The sequence below is a fragment of the Phacochoerus africanus genome, chromosome 2 (assembly GCF_016906955.1).
Source record: "Phacochoerus africanus isolate WHEZ1 chromosome 2, ROS_Pafr_v1, whole genome shotgun sequence".
In the NCBI taxonomy this organism is placed as follows: domain Eukaryota; kingdom Metazoa; phylum Chordata; class Mammalia; order Artiodactyla; family Suidae; genus Phacochoerus; species Phacochoerus africanus.
This window is the reverse complement of record NC_062545.1, coordinates 224,651,328-224,675,482: the sequence shown is the minus strand read 5'-3', so window position 1 is coordinate 224,675,482 and position 24,155 is coordinate 224,651,328. Positions and strand designations below refer to the sequence as shown.

Here is a 24,155-nt window from a genome sequence, read left to right as displayed (position 1 = left end):
GCATATTACAATCAACTGACACCCTATGACACTTTGGCCCTACTCCGGTAGTGGGAGAGTTAAGGCAATTTAAACCATCTGGAAGGTAAAGCATAGAATGTTCTACTTGTTAAGCGCCGGACCTAATTGGTATGGAGGAACTTAATTTCCAGGAGAAAGAGCTACAGGAGTTAAAGTTTCTTGTGGAAGGTGGAATCTGCTCATTGGTTCACTCAATAAATATTTATGAAGCACCTCTTTCTTGCCAGGCTTTATACTGAGCACTAGAGACTCAACTGTGAGGATAATAAACAAGGTCCTGCCTTCACAGAGCTCACAGGCTAATGGCGGACCAGCTGTAGGACTAAAACTGTGATGTGAGCTATGAAGGGAAAGCACAGAAAGGTCTGGAAGAGGAGGGACTGGCCGGCCTCCCCAGGGAGATCAGAGGATGCTCTCCTGAGTGACTCTGCAGCCCTCTGAGGAAGGTCAAGATGTGAGAGAGCACATGGCTGGGGCACGCGAGAGGCAGGCAGGTGGGGGAGCCTGGGTCTCATCTGTGAGTAAAGGAAGCAAAAGTCTAAAGCAGGTCAATGGCATTTACATTTTGATATATTTTTATGGGTCCAAAATCCCTTGTTTTCTTAATTTCTTTCTTTCTTTCTCTCTTTCTTTTTTGTCTTTTGGTTTTTTTTAGGGTCACACCCATGCCATATGGAGGTTCCCTGGCTAGGGGTCCAATCAGAGCTATAGCCGCTGGCCTATGCTGGAGCCCCATCAATGCCAGATCTGAGCTGCGTCTGCAACCTACACCACAGCTCACACCGCGATGCTGGATTCTTAACCCACTAAGCCAGGCCAGGGATCAAACCTGTGTCCTCATGGATGCTAGTCAGGTGCATTTCCACTGAGCCACGACAGGAACTCCCAAATTCTTTGATTTCAGAGATGCAGAGAAGAAATCTAAGCCTAGGTTGACAGCCCCAGCAGGTCACTAATACAGGAGTCGGGAAGAAGGAAGAAAAGGAGATATGCACTGAGTTTCTGGGGAAGTAATAGCCTTCTCAGGGCAGCTGACAGCACCCAGCACCCATCCAAGGGTTTAAGCGCCAGCCAAGATCCCCCTTCTGTGACTGTGAGGAAAGACTAAACCAAACCACAATTTCTAAGCTGAGTGCCAAAGACACCTTCGCAAGTACATAATTTAGGAGTGGCCAAGAAACTGTTATCTGGGTATGTAAAAGGAATGTTTACCAGGCATTCTGAGAAATGGATGCAGACACCAGAATAAGCCAAAGCACCAAAGGAACAAACTGCACTATCTCATTGCAGCACTATTTACATCAGCCAAGACATGGAACCAACCTAAATGCCCATCAACAGAGAAATAAAGAAAATTTGGTACATACACACAATGGAATACTACTCAGCCATTAAAAAAAGAATGAAATATGCCATCTGCAGCAATAATGGATGGAACTAGAGCTTCTCATACTAACTGAAGTAAGTCAGAAAGAGAAAGACAAATACCTTATGATATCACTTATATCTGGAATCTAATACACGGCACAAATGAAACTTTCCACAGAAAAGAAAATCATGGACTTGGAGAAGAGACTTGTGATTACCAAGAGGAGGGAGTGGGATGGACTGGAAATTTGAGGTTAATAAATGCAAACTACTGCCTTTGGAATGGATGGGCAATGAAATCCTGCTGTTTAGCACTGGGAACTATGTCTAGTCACTTATGATGAAGCATGATAATGTGAGAAAAAAGAATGTATACATATATGTGTGATTGGGTCACCCTGGTATACAGTAGAAAACTGACAGAACACTGTAAACCAGTTATAATGGAAAAAAATAAAAATCACTATAAAAAAACAAATAATGCCATTTTCAGCAACATTTTGGATCTAGACATTATCATACTCAGTGAAGAAAGTCAGAAAAAGACAAATATCATAGGATATCACTTACATATGGAATCTAATAAAAATAATACAAAAATACTTATTTGTAAACAGAAACAAACATACAGATTTCAAAATCAACTTATGGTTACCATAAGGGAAACTATAGCTTGGAGGGAAAATTAGGAGGATGAGAATAACATCTACACACTACAGTATATAAAACAGATAACTAAAAAGGACCGCCTGTACAACACAGGGAAATCTACTCAGTAGTCTGTAATAAGCTATATGGTTAAAAAAAAAAAGAATGAATACATGTGGGTTTTTTGTTTGTTTGTTTCTCAGGTTTTTTGTTTGTTTGTTTTTCAGCATATGGAAGTTCCTAGGCTAGGGGTTTAAGCTATCGGCCTGTGCCACAGCCACAATGACATCAGATCTGAGCCGTGTCTGTGACCTACACCACGGCTCACAGCAATACCAGATCATTTCACCCACTGAGCGGGGCCAGGGACTAAACCCGAGTCCTCATGGACACTAGTCAGGTTACCACTGAGCCACAACGGCAACTCCAAGAATGGATATATGTATATGTATAACTGAAGCACTTTGCTGTACACCTGAAACTGATACCACATTGTAAGACACCTATACTCTAATAAATTTTTTAAAATGCACTACCAAGAGTGCTCATCTGGGGAGTTTCCACTGTGGCTCAGTGGTAACAAACCTGACTAGTATCCATGAGGATTCCGGTTCAGTCCCTGGCCTCCCTCAGTGGGTTAGGGATCCAGCATTGCTGTAGCTGTGGCGCAGGACAACAGCTGTAGCTCCAATTCAACCCCTAACCCTTGAACTTCCATATGCCGCAAGTGCGGCCCTAAAAAGCAAAAAAAAAAAAAAAAAAAAGAGAGAGAGAGAAAGAAAGAAAAAGGAAAGAGTGCTCATCTAAAGATGAGCAACAACCAAAACTTGTCTATGAAAGAATATTCAGGGAAGGACTTTTATCACATCTGCCAAGAGGACTCAAGCTTCTGCTTTCCTAGCCGTTGGGACTGGGGGAACAGACAGCTGCACCACAGGCTGAGCTCTCTCCAGCTGGTCTGGTCTGTCAGTGGATCCCGGTTTGTCACCAACCAGCTATGAAATTTCTAAGTTCTCTGAACATCAAGGGTAGTGTGAAGATCAAAGACTCTTGTGAAGATCAAGTGAGAATTTTATGCAGAAATTTTTACAAACCATGAAGTTTCACACAAATCTACTTCCTTAATTAAAGAAATCTCACTCTTAAAAAAAAAGGCAACTGTGGTAATGTTTCATGAGACATTTTTTAAATATATGGCATTTAGTCAATACCTGAGTATCTACTGTGAGTCAGGCTTTGAAAACAAAGGCCTATGGGCATTGTTAAGCATAGTCCCCCACCCTCACAGGATGCTTTTTTTAGGATGTAGAAAAGCCTGGAACAGTCCAGAGAACAATGGCAGTTAATGTGTACTGAACTGGGGTATCCGTTACTGATCTGTCTATCGGCCTTTCCAAATCCCCTGAGTCAAAGGAACATCATTAATTCCTCCCCTGCCCGACATTTCTTCAAGACTTCAACATGACAGTGATTTATCATAACTTTAAAGTGTTCCCTAATAGGAAAGAATGAACTGTTTGCAAAATAGCCAACAACTGGGAAATACAACCAACAGTATTTGTTCCCAAGCTGGAAACCCAGGGCATAAATAAGAATATCCAAAACCCAGAAAGCAACGTTTTATCATAGAGGGACATCTCACTTTTAGGGCCTTTCTACACCCCCAAAATAAAATGTGTTTTGATGTACACTTTCTCCGTTTTCTTGTACTTAAGTTACTGCTTAACCGGGAGGACGTCTACATTCATAACTTCTCAATTGGCCCCTGTTAGCAGTCACCTTCCTAGACTGAAACCAGAAGCAAATCACCCCTTCAGTCCTCGGACTCACCCTCTTCTCCATCCAGCTTTCCCACAGCCAAGAGGGACCCCAGACAAGAGCATCCTCATAAAGCCAGAATTTTTCACAACCCAGCATCTGACATACCTATTCCCAGATGGAAAAAGAATAGGCCAGAAACCCAGCACCCTGTTTTTGGAAGTTCTAAACCAGGGCGGAGCAAACACTTTCTTAAGGGGCCACATAGTACACATTTTTGGCTCTGCAGGTAAGAGGATATTACCTCTTATACAACCATTTCAAACGTAACCATTTAGGGAATACCTGTCATGGCGCAGTGGTTAACGAATCCGACTAGGAACCATGAGGTTGTGGGTTCGATCCCTGGCCTCAATCAGTGGGTTAAGGATCCAGCATTGCCATGAGCTGTGTTGTAGGTCGCAGACCCGGCTTGGATCCCACGTTTCTGTGGCTCTGGTGTAGGCCAGTGGCTTACAGCTCCGATTGGACCCCTAGCCTGGGAACTTCCATATGCCGCAGGAAGGCCCTAGAAAAGGCAAAAAGACAAAAATAAATAAAATAATCAATCCCTGGCCTCGCTCAGCGGGTTAAGGATCCAGTGTTGCTGTGAGCTGTGGTGTCCCAGACTGAGCTTGGATCTGATCTTGCTGTGGCTGTGGTGTAGGCCAGCAGCTACATCTCTGATTTGACCCCCAGCATGGAAACCTCCATATGCCAAGGGCGCGGCCCTAAAAAGACAAAAGATAAAATAAAAATTAAAAAAATGAAACATAACCATTTAATCCAGCGTGTCACTACAGCAGCTGGGGTTGCTGCTGTGGTGTGGGTTCCATCCCTGGCCGGGAGAACGTTCACGTGCTACGTGCCACAAGAGGGCCCCCCTCCACCACCACTAAAAAAAAAAATGTAACCGTTTAAAAAGGTAGGAACAATTCTTGGAGAGCAGGCAGGAAAAAATACACCACCACCACCCAACCAACTAGGCAGCTGGCTGTAGTTTGCTAACCCCTAGTCCACATTTCTGCAAAATTTAGTAATTGACTGCTAACAGATGTGCAGGTGTCTGTCCACCAAGACACAATGTTTACCCAGCGAGGTGCTCACAACTAGCACCGAGGGAGGTTCACACACTTGATTCCTGCTTTCCTCCACCTTGATTTTTTCACTTCTATCCTCAATAAGCCTTCGGACTGTTCTCGGCATCCAGACACTATTTGGGGATAACCTTGTTTTATTTGCTTGTTTCTGTCTTTACTTAATGAGGGCTAAGTCATTAGTGGGTGCATAATCCAAAAGTAAGGTCAATTCAGAGTGAACTACACTTGGTTTCTGGTAGCAATGGAATGTCTCTGGTTATATTTTACCTTGGGAAAAAAAAAAAAACCTGAACTTGTTCACTGTTTCCAATCACATACTGCAGGGGAAGCTGGCCTGAGATCAAAATCCTGCTTCAGATAATCCTGCAAGTGGATAATTAACTACAGGTGATAGCATTATCGACCTGCATGTTGGGCAAGACACTGTGTGAAAAAATGTGTTACACACAAAGAAGTAAAAGCCTTGGCTCCTGATCTCAAGCTGGGTTGCTGTCTGTGCACTCTCACAAAAAGACAGTGATGATTTGGCACCCACAGCCCCAAGGGAAATGCCACTTGAGGAGAAATTTTTAAAAGAGAGGGTGAAAACACTAGAAGTTTCCACTGCCTACCATGAAGTCTGACTCAGAATCCGGTCAGAAATATACATCCAGCCTTTGTCATGGCTGAGCTTAGAACCAAAAATCAACACTTCAAATAGTGTCAGACTTAGTAGGCTGTCTATGAAAGTTCATCAAACTCATCAATTCTGGGTCTTGGGGGGAAGAAAGCCATGTAGTGAAGCAGTGAAGAAAAGACAAAAGCACTCTTAATTCCAGGGGGGACAGGAAAGAAACAGTTTGCACTTAGAAGCTTCCAACTCTTTTACCCCTTGGGCTTGGCTGCTCTGGTTTTCAATATCCTCCTACCCTAAAGCATCCAAAGGTGAACCCCCAGGACTGCATAACATCTGCTCCATCACCAGAATTCCCTCTCTATCTGTACCATCAACAGATCAACAACATTCCATCTCAGCTAGATAGCACAAAGAGCTGACCTACTTCACGCTAAAGTGTGAATGTCTGGTAACCTCTTGGAGGTATTTGATGTTTTTCAAAGGATAGACTCTTACCCTGAGAAAACTTGTGATGGGATTCTCATCCTTAACAGGGATGTTCCCCAAAAAAGCAGCACATCTAAGACGAATGTTCTTCTGAATCCCACAACCATATACTTGGTAGCCACAACAAGTTTTTCTTAACATGAGCAACAACTGTTTTCTGTGGGAAACAGCCTCTAGTTAGTCAATTCTAACTAGAGGCTGTGGACTTGAAGAGACTCTATTTCACCTGGCAAGACAGTCTTAACATTTCTGTAACACACTGTGATTTAAGCTAGTTGTCTATGTAATCTAGAGGCTGTGTCTCACTCATCTTAGTCTTTGGGGGTATCCTACAGTAATAGACACACTGTGATTTAAGCTAGTTGTCTATGTAATCCGTAAGGCTGTCTCACTCATCTTAGTCTTTGGGGGTATCCTACAGTAATAGACACACATGGGTCACTGAAGAATGAAAACACCTCTTAAAAACATTGATATGTTAATCGCAACTCACAATTCCCTGGAGGAAAATTTCCATATATTACTACTGTATAGCATAGGGAACTAGATCCAACTTCTTGTGTAGAACATGATGGAGAATAATATGAGAAAAAGAATGTGTGTGTGTGTGTGTGTGTATAGGTATGTGTATACACACACACATATATATGACTGCGTTCCTTGGTGTACAGCAGAAATTTTCACAACATTGTAAATCAACTATACATTAAAAATTTCTTTCAACCCCTTGCCTGGGAACCTCCATATGCTGCAGGTGAGGCCCTAAAAAGATCAAAACAATAAAAAGAGAAAAAAGTTAGAAACAACCACCCCAAAAAATTTCTGTATACTTTCAGTGATAATGTGTAAAATCCTACAAATCAACAGAGGGCTGCTATTTTCTTTTATTTCTCTGCTCATCTGATTCTAAAAAGCAGAGGCTGGTAGAATGGAAAGAATCTACAGGTTTCAAGTGAATTAAATGGACTTTGGCTCAAATTCCCACCCTGTCACACAAGCCATGTGACATGAACAAGTTGCTGAACATTTCTGAGCCTCAGTGTCCTCACCTATGAAATCAGGTTTTAACGTCTACGCGCTCACTTGGTGGGGAGGACTCGATGAGGTCTATACCAGGGCTAACATGCATCACCCACAAGGCTTCCTTCTCTCACTTCACTAGAGAAAAGCCTGACCTGAGCCCCAACAGGATTAGACATTTTACAGAAACACCAGGAGTTGTGCTGGACACTTGAGAGTAAGCCAATGAACAACTGAGAGAAAACACAGCTGGACCAATCTCATTTCAGTTTTTGTGAGACTTCTCCGTTCTCTTCCTTTCACCTTCCTTCATTTACTGAGCAACTATTCTGTGCCTGGACTAGTAATGCCAAGAACCAGACTTGTCCCCGAGAACTCACAATCCACCCGCCAAGGTTAAAAGTGACACCCCTAGCAACATGAGACAGAGTCCAGGCCTCGCTGAAAACACACTGCTCTTCTGAAAGGATAAACACATACACTGAAGTTTATATCTAGCTGAGGACAGTGTTTGTGGTTCTAAAACATTTTTCCAAGCATTTGTTTTTTTGTTGTTGTTGTTGTTTTGGGGGCCGCACCTGCAGCATATGGAGGTTCCCAGGCTAGGGTCCAATCAGAGCTGAAACTACACTGGCCTACACCATAGCCACAGCAACACAGGATCTGAGCCCCATCTGCCATATACCCGACAGCTCACGGCAACACTGGATCCTTAACCCACTAAGCGAAAGCAGCGATTGAACCTGCATCCTCATGAATGCTAATCAGGTTCAGGGGTTCACTAACCTCTGAACCATGATGGGAACTCCAAGCATTTGTTTTGATTAAGCTCATCTCAATTAAAAAGCTTATGGGTGGGGGGATATGAAAGCTTATGCTGCTTCTCATGAAGATAATGGATGTCCATGTAGCAGACTACAAAAACAGAGCCAACATATCCAAATGGGAAGAGATGAAAGAGACATGCAGACAGACAGACATGACAGCACCCTAGTTTCTAAGGACACTCAGCTGCATAAACCATTATTCCAAATATAAAGCCAAAAGGGCAAAGCTGAAGATTGTCTGGAATGATACGACTGCTGTTCTCTCAGGAAGGTTCACTGCTGAGGATATATATAATCCAATCAGGTCAACATTTCTATGGAATCATCCAATCACACTCAAAGACAACTTAGAGCAATGCAAATGTTACTCAGAGCTTATTATTACACTAAGCCAAAGGAGCTTCCTTCCCCCCCAGCAACATGTGTACTCTCCCTGGCTCCTGTTCTATTAATAGGCCAGAGAGACTCTTTAAAGCAGAGCATACTGACTGCAAATATTCTGAGGTGATAAACAGCAAAAACATTACCAATGTATGATTTCTACACAAAATAAATCACAAACACAAAATTTAAGAAATTCAGAAAGCTGAGCAATGCCTGAACTAATTTTATTTTCAAGCTAGTTCTGGTTCCTCACATTTTGTAAAGAAGTAGCCCACAGAGAACTTTATCTTTAAAAAGCCAGTGGCTAATCAGTTCCCAAATGTGAGGAGGTTTCAAGGACTGAGGAGGATACGCAATGTCAGCTGCCTTTCCCTAAGCTTTTGTGGAATCAGTTCATGCCAGAACTTGACTTTTTTAATTTTTAAAGGATAATTTCAAATAAAAATAAAAGCCATTTTACAAAAATACACAAAGCAGCACTACACATCCCTTCCTCGGGCTGTAACGCTATTAGCTGAAATATTTATAGACCCCTGGATCAGAAATACGTATATGTTTAAAACCAATCATTTCTGTGGAAGGAGTGAATTGGGTCAGTGCCCTTAAGAAGCTCCCCTTCAGCTCTATTTTCTGCTCTCCAAACAAAGAAAGCCTTTGTGCATTGTATTAGCCACTGTAAACTGTTTGGACACCCATTGTCAGCCCTGGCTGACTGGATCGGTCTGGTGAAAAAGAGATAAAACAGGAGATCCTGTCAATATATTTCTAGCACATTCAAATCTAAGCACGCCAGCTCACCCTAACTGAGAAACCAGTGGCTAGGATGAAGTTACTGCTCATGCTTATCTTGACCCTTGGAATATTTGATTTCCTTATCGCTTCAAATTTCTCCACAAGGAGTCTTCGGAAAGGGCACCGTAGCTCTAAATCCAAAAGAAAACACTGATCAATAAATTGCTTGGCCATGCTGATTCTAGCCACTCACCTGAAAGCAAGTAAGGTCCCTAATCAGTCAGGGTTATAGGGAAAATTATTTGAATGAGAGTGAAGATTCACAGACATTCTAAAGGAAGAATAACTCATTCTTTCCACATGTGACATCATCATAAGGATGATTTTGCAGAAGTTGAGTCATGATTTCTAAATGTCTCAAGAGCTATACATGATGGCTCGTATTTCACAAGCAGGACAGCTAAATGTTGGGGTGGACTAGAGCATGCCGTCAGCCTGAGATGTGAGACCCAAAATAGGATAAAGATCGAAATCTCTTTCCATTTATGTTGTTAAAAGAAGACAGAGGGAGAAAAGGGAGACATTCCCTTCAGCCCATCTATAAACCAGATACATACCTTTTATTTTCTTAAAAACCAACAAATCAAAAGGACTTCAAAAAGAAAACACTCATTTTTGTTTCATAAAATTATGCATCAAAAAACAGCAGCTCTTAGAATCAAGCCACCTCTCAGACTGTACTAATTTATAGGCTTCCAAATTATAATTTCTCAAACTTACTCATATATAAAAGTACTGGAGTCCCCATTATGGCTCAGTGGTTAACGAATCCAACTAAGAACCATGAGGTTGTGGGTTCGATCCCTGGCCTCGCTCAGTGGGTTAAGGATCCGGCGTTGCCATGAGCTGTGGTGTAGGTCGCAGACGCGGCTCAGATCCCGCATTGCTGTGGCTCTGGCATAGGCCGGCGGCTACAGCCCCGATTAGACCCCTAGCCTAGGAACCTCCATATGCCTTGGGAGTGGCTCTAGAAACACCAAAAAGCCAACAAAAAAAAAAAAAAAGAAAGAAAGAAAAGTACCTAAAACCACAGAGCAGTGAGAACTTGAGTCCCTTCAGGTAGGACATACATACGGCTGTGTCAACACTGCACTAGGTGACTATAGAGTCAAAGGACTGATTCTGAACACGAATAATAGAAAGAAGCCCCATCACATTTTTCAGTAATAATGATGATACAAGTAAGTTATAACTGCTACCATTTAAGCTGCTTTTGCATCCCCAAGAGGCATCTATGCCATTTCTTGTTTGCTGACACTCAGCTTCTCCTACTCCCAGAGGCCAGAATCCCATGACTCCCTTGCCAACAGGATGTCAATGAGGTGTAAGTATTTATTTAAGTTCTTAAAGGATGAAGGGAAGCAGATGACATTCGTTTTCCTTTTCCTGTAGCAGCAGTCATGGGTAAAAACTGATTTTCCAGTCCCCAAGCTCCCTACCGCATCAGCCTCCTCTGAAGAAAGGTGAGATGGTTTTTTGAAGGTTCTGGCTCTGAGCAGCAGCAGCGTTCTAACTCGGGGCAGGGGGGGGGGGTAGGTAGTGGCAGTTGATAGAGTGGTGGCACAAATCAGAGACCTAGTAGTGGGCTCTTGGTTGTCATCCTCCAGCCTTTTGTTCTGGAGGCACCTAATTCTCTCTGTTAAATCTCTTTCACCTTGAAATAGCTAGAATGATGTCTGTTTTCTTCACTGAATCCTGACCGAAAGGGTAAATAATGTATATTACAGCTGAGAAAACCAACCCTGAGAAAAGTATGCCTACCCAAGGCCAAGAAAGTGTCAGGACAAAAAGAATTCAAACGAGGTCTGCCTGACTTCGACATCACTAAATGAAAGTTAAACACACAGAGTGAAAGTTAAACATATCTCCAACCCATGACCCAGCAATCCTACTCCTAGGAACTTACACAAGAGAAATGGGTACATAAACCTACAGAACAAAGTGTAGGTGATTTTCTTTTCTTTTCTTTCTTTCTTTCCTTCTTTTTTTGGCTGCACCTGTGCTATATGAAAGGTCCTGGGCCAGGAATTCACCCACACCACAGCAGTGACAATGCCAGATCCTTAACCTAAAGCCACCAGGGAACTCTGGAGATTATTTTCATGGAAGCTTTATTCATAATAGAAACAAAACAAAAAGCTGACAACAATCCAACCATCCATCCACAAAAGAATCAATGAACAAACTCTTATAAACGGAGTATTAGCTACTCAGCAATAAAAAAAAGAACTACTGAATCACACAACATCACAGATGAATCTCACAAAGGTTACTCTAAGGAGAGAAATCAAACACCAAATGGCTTTTTTGGGTTTTATTTGTTTGTTTGTTGTTGCTTTTTAGGGTTACACCTGCAGCATACGGAGGTTCCCAGGTTAGGGATCAAATCAGAGCCACAGCTGCCAGCTTACACCACAGCCACAGCAACTCGGGATCTGAACCTCATCTTCAACCTACACCACAGTTCATGGCAACGCCAAATCCTTAACCCACTGAGCAAGGCCAGGGATCGAACCCACAACCTCATGGATACTAGTCAGGTTTGTTCCCGCTGAGCCACAATGGGAACTCCCCAAACACCAAATGTTGATTTCATGTATACAGCTTCTCTCGAGGTGAAGCAAAACTATACTAGGCTGAGAGCCATCAAAAGAGAGGTTCCCTTGTGGGTGCATGGGATGGTAGCAGTCGGAAAAGTGGCAGGAGAGAAACCTGTCAAGTGATGGAAATTTCTATTTTTTGGTCTAGGTGGTGATCACACAGGTGAATACATTCATGTAAAAAGTTCATCCAGCTCTGCAACTAGATAGTGGCAGAGGTTACACAACCTTATGCCACTGAACTGTACACTTTAAAATGGTGGATCTCGTGTGTGTTTTACAATTTAAAAAAAATTACCAAGCTCTCCACTTGAGAGTTGTGCACTTTACGTAAATTACACTTCAATAAAACACCATGAAAATGATACTATAGAAAAAGCTTCCCTGTAAATAAGCAGGCTTTGGAGGTCAGACCCAAGATACCACCAGTCCACAGGAAAAATGTTCTCGGTTTCAGGTAAATGTGTCTCACCTCAGTTCTTCGGTAAATTGAGTTTAACACTTCCCAACTCTTCAGTAAAGACATCTGCAAACTATCTATACATTTAAGCAGAATCAGCTGACTAAACATGTCTCCCAGACCTCCGTTTAAAATCCAAAATCAGGATCTGCTAGAAAAAAGGCCACCAATGTTCAAAATGAACTCCGTGCCTCTTTATCTCAACATGTCACCACTTTGCCTGTTTTCAGAGTTTAACAAAACACCAGGAGGAAAAGCACCAAGGTTTTCAGTTCCATTTCTGGAAGATTTCAATAGGTGTCAGAGCTGCCGCAAAGCTCTCTCCCTTCTTAAAACTCACCCAGACACTAAACAGACCAGGCTGAGGCGGGCGAAGGGCTCTCCCTGAAGTTAGGCCGAAAAACTCAGATGTGCCTGAAGTAACTCTGAAACGTGGCTGCTGGCAAATGATTTCACATCAGTCAGTGAATGGGGAATGAGGTCTTGTGACAGTCACCAGGAGGCCTGTCTTCAGCGTGTTTGTGAGGTACAAATCAGAAGGGGCTCCCAGGGGTAGGCCTGCCTTACCTTCCACACTCATGCTACAGGCAATATGGTCCCTGGGAGATAGATCCACGGGGAAAGAAGTGGGTGCCAGACGCTCCCAGGATGCAGCTTTTACTGGGAAAGGCAGAAGGGAGGAAGAAGGAGTGATTTTCAAGCTCTGTGAGATGGTTGCAGTTGCTGGCTTGGGACTGCAGGGGGAGGAAGGGAATTCAGCCCCCACTGAGCTGCTACATTATTGAAGCTGCAACTGAATAATAGATCTTTCCATCACTTCATGAGCTAAACAAGACAGCCTCTCTTAGAAAATCACCATTTAGAGAGCATCTATTGGATCTCTTCTTAAAAGAGAGAACAAAAGAGAAAGAAAACACATACAAAAGTTGTCTAAGGAGCATAGAAGCACTTCGAGATGACACGAACCAATAGGATTTATATTTAGAATGTTTTCAAGGCATTATACCAAACACTCAGAATCTTAAGCATTTCAAAAGACTTCAGAGATGATCAAATATAACTATTCATTTCCCTATAAAGAAACTGAGAACTGGAAATACAAGCCTTAGCTAAAGTCACCAAGCTGATTTGCAGTACAGCTTACAATAGGTGTCGGAGATGCCACAAAGCTCTCTCCCCACCCAAACTCAGCCAGACACTAAACAAACCAGGCCGAGGCAGGCAAAGGGCTTTAGGTCTGTATAAAATTCTTTATTTTTTTCTTATTGACAAATTATCATCCATTCACTTTACCAATGTCAGGAATCCACTTTTCTAAGTTCTCAGTGAATGTTCAGTTCTTACTAGTTTATGCAACAAGCCTTCCCCAAATCAAGTCAGTACAATGTGGTCGGTGCTTAGTGGCCTGTCAGCTTCTGGGGTGACCAAGATGACTCACAACAGGGAAGGGCTCATGGCTGACTGACTGACAGGAAGTGACTGGCGTGTGGCAGACGTGATAAGGGCTCAAATAAACAGTGGCATGTGCACACTAACCAATCACAGGCCAGGAGGCAACTGATTCAGCCAGCAGGAAGAAGCATAAGGGAGGAACTGGGCTTCGAGAAAGGGCTCGCCAGGAAGTTCCTTCTGAACTATTCATTCTTTGCAAGAGCCAAAATGGCTAATTTTGCTCACGTTAATTCCTTCAAAGAATTTCATTCTGCTTTGTCAGATATATTTGGGGACAGTTTTTCAAGGTTTGAGAAGGGTCTAGCTGCCTCCCACAGCCTGCATTACCCCTCCTGCCCATCTCAGAGCTCCACCCACCCAGGGCCTCAGGTGCTCCCCGCTGTGGGAAGCAAAGAAGAAACACCACACCCTAGGACTTGGAATGCTTCCTTTATAAGAAATCGCTCTGGGCAAATGGAAAGAAACAGCTATACTGGGAACATTATTTCCTCCTTGCAAGAACAAAGGGCTTAGATGCTACAAGTCCTGGAAGAGTTCATTAAATCCTACTGATGATGACTAGAAAGCATTATTTCCCCCAATTCACCTTCAACTCAAGTGACAAAGTCTAGAGCATGTGCCTTGTTCTCTCATCTGAAAGCTTGTTCTAATACAATGGCAAGGATATAACTGGGTTCTAATCATTTCCTATTAATTACAGCCTAATAATTATTACTGACTAGCAAGGCTATCCCAATAATTCTCTCCCACAATAAATGCCTCTGCCTTGTCACTAACCATATTGTCACTAACTGTAAATATATATATTAACTATGTATTGAGTCCCATGCTTATAAAGGCTCTCTATCAGATGAAGCACACCATAATTGAAGTTTCAAAAGACATGTCATTTTCTCTTGTGAACATAAAGTATATTTCATACATCTGATTGAAGTCTACAATAGAAATAATAATCACCATATTAATTTTGAAGTCCTGTTTACATATGCATATGGGTAAAATTTAGTAAACATCTGTATTCAAGGATGTGACATGAGATCTTTGCAAAGATGAACAGCAGAGTTTGAAATTTGGGGATCAGCTGAGCTTCCTACAATTCTTTTATTCTCCAAAGATCTATCAAGTCTTTTCATCACTACTATCATTTCAGCCACCCTCCAAGCCCCTCCCCACCAGTAACACACATACAATGATGGGAGAAGAGAAACAGAAACTATAATCCACAAATATTCTAATCAGACTAAATATTTAGTCTGAAAGTTAAAATGAACTCGTTATTACAAAACTATATACTACCACAGTCTGCAATGCACAATAGTGTGTAAGTGGTTAAGAAAAGCTGCATCAGGGAGTTCCGGTCGTGGCGCAGTGGTTAATGAATCCGACTAGGAACCCTGAGGTGGCAGGTTCGGTCCCTGGCCTTGCTCAGTGGGTTAACGATCCGATGTTGCCATGAGCTGTGGTGTAGGTTGCAGACGCAGCTTGGATCTCGTTGCTGTGGCTGTGGTGTAGGCTGGCGGCTACAGCACCGATTTGACCCCTAGCCGGGGAACCTCCATATGCTGCAGGAGCGGCCCAAGAAATAGCAAAAAAAGACCGAAAAAAAGAAAAGCTGCATCATGTTTTTAAAGTTAAAGACCTGATTTAACTTTAACCACCTGGCAGAGGCACTAAACAAATGTCTGTACTGATTCAAAATGACTCAAGTTACTAATTGAAGGTCTAGGACTTCTCATAAAAGGTGTACACACACACCTACAATTACGAATTTTGATGACTGAAACAAAATATTTTCTACTCTGGTTTTATTCACCTCCCATGAATATGAACTTCAATTGCTCATTTTGCCAGGTCATAGCAGGGTTTTTTTCCCTACCTTAAGACTTCCAATTGCTACAACAACCCTTGTTAAAGCCTATTTTAGAGACCAATATAAGCTCCATTTTTAAAGAGTCAGATACATTACATGTGAGGTTGCTTGGATCTCTGTATTCTTTTCTTTTTTTTAAGGCTGCACCTGTGGTGTATAGAAGTTCCCGGGCTAGGGGTCAAATCAGAGCTGCAGCTGCATGCCTACACCACAGCCACAGCAACACCAGATTCGAGCCATGTCTGCAACTTTTAGTGCAGCCCACAGCAATGCTGGATCCTTAACCTACTGAGGGAGGCCAGGGGTTGAACCTGCAACCTCACAGAGACTATGTCAGGTTCTTGACCTTCTGAGCCACAGTGGGAACTCCCATGGGTCTGCATTCTTTAGCACCAATGGATCTTGAGTGAGATGCACTCAGTAACAGAGTGACATAGGCCAAGAGTGCCAAAGCTTCCTCCACCCTCCCCCTAACCCCAGCGTTCACTCTATCCTACTGCAAATGTCACACTTAACAGACCTTAAAAATGCAAATGTCTTGTGGGAAGCAAAGAAAGCAATGCAACTTAGGCAAGACCTTCAATAGGTGCACAAGTACACTGTCTACAGTAACACAGAGAACTGGGTGGACGAGGGCAAGATGCAAATGCTAAGATATAAAGACCATCAAATTCAACTTTCCTGGCTTTTCTGGACCATTTTGGGTCCAACTCTTCTGACAGTGTGGTTGAGGTATACTTAGTTCTCCATTCCTAAATGTCATACTCATATTTAAAGAGTATTTTCCGAGTCTCAGATTTCAAGGGCTACCTTCACAATTTTTGCCTTCACCTCATATCACTCATCCTAATAACTTACTGTTCTTCTTAAATCAAACTCACCATTTTACTTAATACTTACTTTTGCCTCATTCTAAGCAATCTATCCATGAAATAAATGAGTTCGGTAATTGGCTCTATGTTTTTTTATTTCTGAACTACAAAAGTCATACAGAGTAATTAAAGAATAGGCTCTCCCAAAGTTCCCTGGTGGCTCAGTGAGTTAAGGATCTGGCATTGTAACTGCTGTGGCTCGGGTTTGACTCCTGGCCTGGTAACTTCTGAATGCTATGGGCATAGCCAAAAAAAAAAAAAAAAAGAATGGGCAAGTCTCTCTCTGTGTCACCTGTAAGTCTGTCTGCATAGCACACTTTGGAAAAAACACTGTTTCAGAGATGGTTTAAAAAAAAAAAAAAGGCAGAGAAAATGCCTAATTAACTTAATAGGTGTTTTTTTGTTTTGTTTTGTTTTGTTTTGTTTTCAATATGACAGTACAGTCTCTCGAGTTTACAGGTTATGGGGGCTGATGCAGTTTCCTTGAAAACCAGAAGGAAACAGTCGCAGTCATGGAAGGCTTGCCTGAGCTCTAGCACTCAGACACTAAGTTCTAAGAAGGACATTTCCTGATTGAATTGCAAACACAGAAGCAGGTACTTTCCAACCTAGAACTCCGTTCCCTCACACAAAAATATAAGTGGCAGGCAAGCTCAATCCACTGCTTTCCAGATAATCTTCACACTTGGAACTAGTTATTGCCAACACCAGATATTGGGACTGAGTACCTGATAACTTTTTTTATGCTGTTGTATGGTTGTTGCAAAAATTTTGTTTGTTTGCTTTTTGCTTTTTAGGGCTGCACCCATAGCATATGGAAGTTCCCAGGCTAGAGGTGGAATTGGGGCTATAGCTGCTGGCCTACGCCACAGCCACAGCAACAAGGGATCCAAGCCACATCTGCAACCTACACCACAGCTCACAGCAACGCTGGATCCCCAACCCACTGAGCAAGGCCAGGGATTGAACCCACATCCTCATGGATACCAGTCAGATTCGTTTCTGCTGCACCACCAAAGGAATTACCCCCCCCAGCTCCATTTTTTTTGGTTTTTGCAAAATTTTTAATGGGAATACCACCTCATACATTCATAAATTTGCTAGCTATACAGGCTTCTACTCACAAGAGTCATCATAAAAATTCCTGTGGGGATGAAGTAGGTGCTAAATCATTTTAAGGCACATTTCTCTTTTAACCTGAAGAAAATACATGTGAAACAGGTTTTTTTAACTGACTAAATAGAAGTTAAATCTGACTTCAGGGTCACTTTCTGACCCTGACCCTTGGTTTTAAGATGAAGAAATGAACTCAATAAAACATCTGAAATAATCATTCTGCCCCACCCACCCAATTTTCAAAGGGAAATGCCTCTCAACATCAAGACTGGCTGGTCCAAGGCCATTTGGGCCAGCACTCATTGACCCCCTATTACTGCTTAGAGTCTGATCAATGAGGCATTTTATAGGGTGTCAGCTCTCAATTTAGATAAACTAATCTGCAGCCACAACTCCTCAATGGGATTTGCTTTAGGGATTAGGCCAGGAATTCCCTGATGGCTCATATTCTTAGTAGAGCTATGTTGAAAGTTTCAGGGTGATTACAACCCTTGCTAACTCTTCACCCCGCACCTGCCACGCCCACAACTCATGCCACTCCCCCGCCAAATCTGCAGGACTTTCTACACTCCAGAACCTACTACAGGACTAAATTGGCCCCACCTAGTTTCAGGAATTTATCTGTTTCCTAAAAAGAAAGCCTTCTACAGTTCTCTTATGACGCATCGGGTTAAGGATCCAGTGTCGTCATTGCAACTACGTAGGTTCATTCCTAACCTGAGAACTTCAACATGCCTCAGGTGTGGCCAAAAAAAAAAAAAAAAAAAGCCGTCTTCAGAAGAAAAAACCTCGCTACTCAAAGTCACTGCAGGGATTTTATCATCTCCCTCGAATCCCCAGACACTTCTTCCGAAGAAGAGAAATGGTTGGTTATGACCTTTTGTCAATGTACAAAGAATTAAATTAAATATTAAACAAATATAGGCAGAAATTCTTGCAAATGGAATTCCCCACAGGGTGATGTTAAAAAAATGTGTTGGTCTTAAGCCTATGAATGCCCCCCCAAATAGTAATATTCCATGTGTGAAGGCAGAATGGGGGTGGAGTGCTTAGTGGGGAAACTGGTTCACTTCTTTGTAGGAAAAGTCAAGTCATTAATATATTAGGGTTTTCTGTGGCTTTTTTTCTTTTTCTCAAAGTTCTCTTACTGGCATCCAAGGCCTGTTTTAGTGTGAGCAACTTCTGCTCTTTCCCTCAGCAGCTGCCCCGACCCTACCTGGCACCTCCTATCCATCCTTGCAAAACCCACTTCCCTTAGTAAGCCGGGACCCAGCACTTAAAAGAGTTTTCAGCTCCTGTTTTCATATTAAATTGGCCCTCCTTATCCAAGGATTGGGCCAATTATAGATCAAGGGGAAAAGAAATCCCCAGAAGTTCCAAAAAGCAAAACATGAATTTGCTGCACACAAGCAAATTTACATAGCATTTACGGTGTATTTACATCTATTTACATAACATTTACATGGTATTAGGTATTATAAGTAATCTAGAGATGATTTAAAGACTACAGGAGAATATGAGTAGGTAGGTTATATGAAGCATATGGAGGTTCCCAGGCTAGGGGTCTAATCAGAGCTGTAGCCACTGGCCTACACCACAACCACTGCAACGCCAGATTTGAGCTGCATCTGTGACCCACACCACAGCCCATGGCAATGCCAGATCCTTAACCCACTGAGTGAGGCCAGGGATCGAACCTTCATCCTCATGGATGCTAGTAAGATTCGCTTCTGCTGAGCCACGAGAGGAACTGCCACTATGCCATTTTAGATAAAGGACTTAAGCATCCTAGGTTTCTGGTATCCTAGAGGAATCTTGGAACCTCCCCTGCCCCAGGACACCATGGGATGACTGTACCAGCTACTGTTTACTTAGCACCCACTACAGGCCAAGCTCCCTACGTCATTTCACTCAATCCTCATTCAACTCTGTGAGGTGTGTTGTTAACCTCATCTTCTATATTGGCTTACCCTGTGAGGTATCTGTTCAAATAGTGAACTTTTTTTGTGTGTGTCTTTTTAGGGCCACACCCATGGCATATGGAGGTTCCCAGGCTAGGTAGGGGTCTAATTGGAGCTGTAGCCGCCGGTCTGCACCAGAGCCACAGCAACTCCAGATCCGAGCTGCATCTGCAACCTACACCACAGCTCACAGCAACTCCGGATCCTTAACCCACTGAGCGAGGCCAGGGATTGAACCTGCAACCTCATGGTTCCTAGTCGGATTCATTTCCACTGGTCCAGGAAGGGAACTCCTGAACTTTCTTCCTAATAAGAATCCCTGAAGGGGAGTTCCCGTCACGGTGCAGTGGTTAACGAATCTGACTAGGAACCATGAGGTTGTGGGTTCGATCCCTGGCCTTGCTCAGTGGGTTTACAATCCGGCGTTGCCGTGAGCTGTGGTGTAGGTTGCAGACGCGGCTCGGATCCTGCGTTGCTGTGGCTCTGGCGTAGGCCGGCGGCTACAGCTCCGATTAGACCCCTAGCCTGGGAACCTCCATATGCTGCTGGAGTGGCCCTAGAAATGGCAAAAAGACAAAAAAAAAAAAAAAAAAGAATCCCTGAAGGGAGTGTGCACAGGAAGACCCCACACTTTGTTGTATTTTTGTACTGCACAGTTGTGCATCTGTGCAGCACACTCCCTCCTTCAGCCACAGCAGAGAGAGCCTGCAGTCCAAAAAACATCTAAAATTTTCAGATCAAACAGACTCTTGAAGTTGAGTCTTACTCACCTCACACCCCCACCTCCCCAACAGTGGCCGGGCACAGGTGGGTGCTCATTAATTTATTAACTGCACGGTCCTAAAAAAGTTGCAGCAGCCACTCGGGGGGGGGGGAGGGGTGGATCCCCCTTCATCAATCTTTGGCAGTAGCTCTGAAAAACCTCAAGATACAACTCAAAAGCCACCACTGCCTTAGTAAAACACTCCTTTCTCTCAGCTCCCCAGAGAGAGGCAGCTCCAGCATCTTGTCCCTATTTCTAACTGGAACTATCAGAGTCTTCATCATTTACAAGCTTCCCCAACAAGACAGTGTGGTTGGTAGAAGCACACTCTTAACATTTCTATTTTCCACACTGAGATGAAGGTGCTCATAAAAATGTATTAAACAACCAATTTCATTGTCTTAGGCAGGATAATAATTGGCACTTTGGCGCGAAAGCAATCACTACTACTAACTCCTCAATTAAAATGAAAACCATCTGCTTCCCATGTATGCATGTAGACTGTCTTTCCCAGGAAGAATCCTGACAAAAATGAACCTGTTCTCCCAGCATGACCTTCAGCACCTCCAGCACAGACCATCTAAAGATCTGAAGGAAAAGGGCCGCTTTCCTTCTGTGATGGGATTCCCCTAGCTGAAGAAGGGAGGGCAGTTTCTACCACGGGATGAGACTCCACTGGGAACTGCTGGAAAACCACAACCATTACTCAGGCCAGACAGCTGCCAAGGAAGCAGCACTGCCTCGGAATTGAAGCTAAAATAGAGGTGGGAGGGTTGTATTCCATTACTAAGCCCTGGAGTATTCACTCCCAAGTTCATCCACGTTTCAAGAATGTTAAAACCCTGTAGGCAAAACCCTGATTATTTATAACTTAAACTACTCTGTAAAGCAGAAACATGACAAATGAAAACAAAAGAAAAGGAACTGGTGACAGGTAAGATAATACCAGAATACAAAGCATTCATCACTCCCTTTTTGGGGCGTCCTCCAAAACCCTATCTCCATTCCCTGCCACAAATAACTTTTACTTATACTGCCGACTAAAAGAGATTGAAAGGGAAAATGAGGATTCCCATCTCCAAAGAGTCGTCAGTTCGTCTCATGCACACATGCTTTAACTTTGCATCAATTACAGAATAATTGGTTTGAAACTAAGAAGGAAAACTCAAAAGCAAACAACAGGCGACACAACAAGCTCAACGAGATGCCTCAAAGGTAGCAGGGATCCAAAACAGAGTTCAAGAGAGTTTCCCCTACTCGCGACTGAAAACCAAGTGACTTCATAGAACAGAGAAAAGGATTCAGGAATCCTGGAGGCCCTGACCCAGCACCTCTGCCGGCGAAACCTACTCCCTGCCCTCAACTCCACCTCCGGATGGAAGAATCCCAGCCACCTACAGCGCATCCGGGAAGCCCACCACGCGCTCCTAAGCTCTCTCCTCGCGACCCTTCTCCCAACCGAGCGGGACGCCAGACGGCACTTACATGGAGCCAACTTGACATCTCCCGCCTGGGTGGAAACCCGCGATCTCCTCGCACCGGCATCTTCGGGCGCGGGTCTCGCATGGACGCGCCAGTCCCGAGCCCCGCTCCTCCTGATACTCCGGGCGGCAGGTCAGTTCTCAGCCCGTCAGCCGCGTTTTGCCTGGGTGACGGCCCCACGGGGACCCACCCCTTTGTCCCTCCTCCCGCGGCCCCGGCGGCTGCGGCGTCGGCCCGCCCCCGGCCGCAGGCAGCGCCTCTGCGCCGGCCGCCGGCCCGGGAAACTCTGAAAAGGGCCGCTACCACCCCCGCGCGGCCCGGGGGAAGACTCGCCAGCGCCGCGCCCCTCAAGTCCCCACCGAGGGTTCGGGCTCGCGCGACTCCCCGCCAGGGACGGAAGAGGGTGGAGGCAACAGGCAGGCACCGAGGCCCCAGCTTCCCGCGCCCCCCACGTCCGAACCTCCCCCTCTCCGGCCGGCGCGATGGTTCGCTCCGCGGCATGCACAGGGCCTCAGGTCCGGCTCCCCGCGCGTGCGAGGGAAGCGCTGCAAGTTTGCTTGCAGCGGTAAGTGTGGGGTGGCCAGTTAGTCAGCAGGTTCTCCCATTAGAGATCCTGTAAGAATGCTTTTTGGAGACTTTTGCAGCGCCCCCTCCTCGGTTCTCTTCCGAAAGGAAGAACCCGGGAAACCCCGAAGTTTTTGCTGTCTTGCCTAGAGGCTGGCAACACAGGGCACTGTACCCCAGGTTTTTCCGCTCAACAATTCCCCGAATTCCGAGGGTATAAGATGTTCATGTTAAAGAATAAAACATGACTTTTGAGGGAAATATACGCCAGGTTATCTCTTTGGCACATTTCCAACAACTCTAATAAAGAGATGGAAACTCCTCTCTCATCACTAGCTTTTAAAAGGCTTTTTTTGAAAAGTAGGTTACAAATACTTATCAGGCAGGATTCATCAAATTCAACTCAGTACATTTATTTGTTTTAGAGTCCTCTATACGAAGAAATGTGCACAATAAATAAAATCTTATTTGGGGAGTTCTCAGAATGGCACAGCAAGTTAAGGATCTGGCATTGTCATTGCTGTGGCTCTGTCCCTATCCCATGCCAAGGGCACAGCCCAAAAAAAATTTTTTTTCCTTGTTTTAAGGTAATGTAAGTTATTTGGAAAATCAAGACAGGTACACTGATGTAAAAAAATAAAACTTTGGGTTTGGACTCTAAGGAAACCACACTGTAAGAAAAAAAAAATGTGGCCATCCTGCTCTTCTAAATTGAAAAGCAAAACTCGGCCCAGGCTCCCAAGAAGGTAAAAGGTAAAAGGTCAAAATGGATCCACTGACGAAATGCAGATGCCCTGCTCTCTCCCTAAAAAGTTGCTTCACTTCCTGCCTAATCAAAACAAGTTTGGCAGTTTATGTGGAAAAACAAGTCCAGCAGATGCCTCTCTGAAAGTGTTAGGCTTCTGGCCTCCTTTGGAGTAGCTAAGTGCATGACTCTGAATAAAAAGCACTGTGAGTAATATTTCCCATTTTCATTCAAGTGTCCAGAATTAGACATTTCGGTTGTATTTCTGATGTAAGGTGTTACTCTCCTGATGAAAGCACTATTTAAAAAAAAAAAAAAAATCTTTTCCAAAATAGATGTTGCTGACTAATAATAACAGTGGCAGCGTTTGTGAACTGGTCACACCTTAGTGACATGAGCTGATACCACTAAAATTTAAAAAGGATTAAAAAAGCCAGAATGTAACAACTATATCTGCTGAGTGATCTCCTTTTTCTCTCCAGAACTGCGCAGTCCAATATGATGACCACTTGCCACATGTGAATACTGACTACATTTAAATTTAACTAAAATTAAATAAAATGAAAATTTCAGTTTTCTTAGTCACTTTAGCCACATTTCTAGTGCTCAGTCAGTAGCCACATGTGGCTAGTGGCTACCATATTGGACAGTGTAGATATAGACTATTTCCATCATCACAGAAAGTTCTATTACACTACTCCAAATGATGACATTCTTACATAGTACAAATAACAAAATTCTCACAATACACAGACTCAAAGAGTGGTGAAAAAAGTGATTCAATTGATACAGTAGCTTTGCTGGTGGCAGTATAAATCAATACAACTCTTTGGAAAAGCAAGTTATAGGAGGGAGTTCCCTTCAAGGCTTGACGGAGACAAATCTGACTAGCATCTGTGAGGACGCAGGTTCGATCCCTGGCCTCGCTCAGTAGGCTAAGGATCCAGTGTTGCTGTGGCTGTGGAGTAGGCCAGCAGCTACAGCTCTGATTCGACCCCTAGCCTGGTACCCTCCATATGCTGAGGGTGTGGCCCTCAAAAAAAAAAAAAAAAAAAAAAGAAAAGAAAAGAAAAGAAAGAAAAAGAAAACAAAGTTATTAGTAAGTACATATTTTTCACATTTGGGGTTTCACATATGAACACTACTCCTAGCATTTTTTCTCCAAAGAACTTCTATCCAACAAGTAATTACTGAACACCTTCTGTCAAGTC

The 24,155-nt window shown here is 43.5% G+C and overlaps 1 protein-coding gene across 3 annotated transcripts in view; it reads right to left on the bottom strand.

The window, feature by feature from the left end:
- Nucleotides 1–24,155, bottom strand: part of TJP2 (tight junction protein 2) — a 105,270-nt gene that overhangs the window by 64,415 nt on the left and 16,700 nt on the right. The window contains exon 1 of one of the 3 annotated variants that reach the window (XM_047767745.1): nucleotides 21,639–21,887. The exons of 1 other annotated variant lie outside the window; for it this stretch is intronic. In XM_047767745.1, the coding sequence (XP_047623701.1) occupies nucleotides 21,639–21,719 (81 nt within the window). In that variant the 5' untranslated portion in view covers nucleotides 21,720–21,887. Of the gene's footprint in view, nucleotides 1–21,638; nucleotides 21,888–24,155 lie in introns of those variants that run through there. One more of the 3 variants, XM_047767744.1, reaches the window with a different exon arrangement.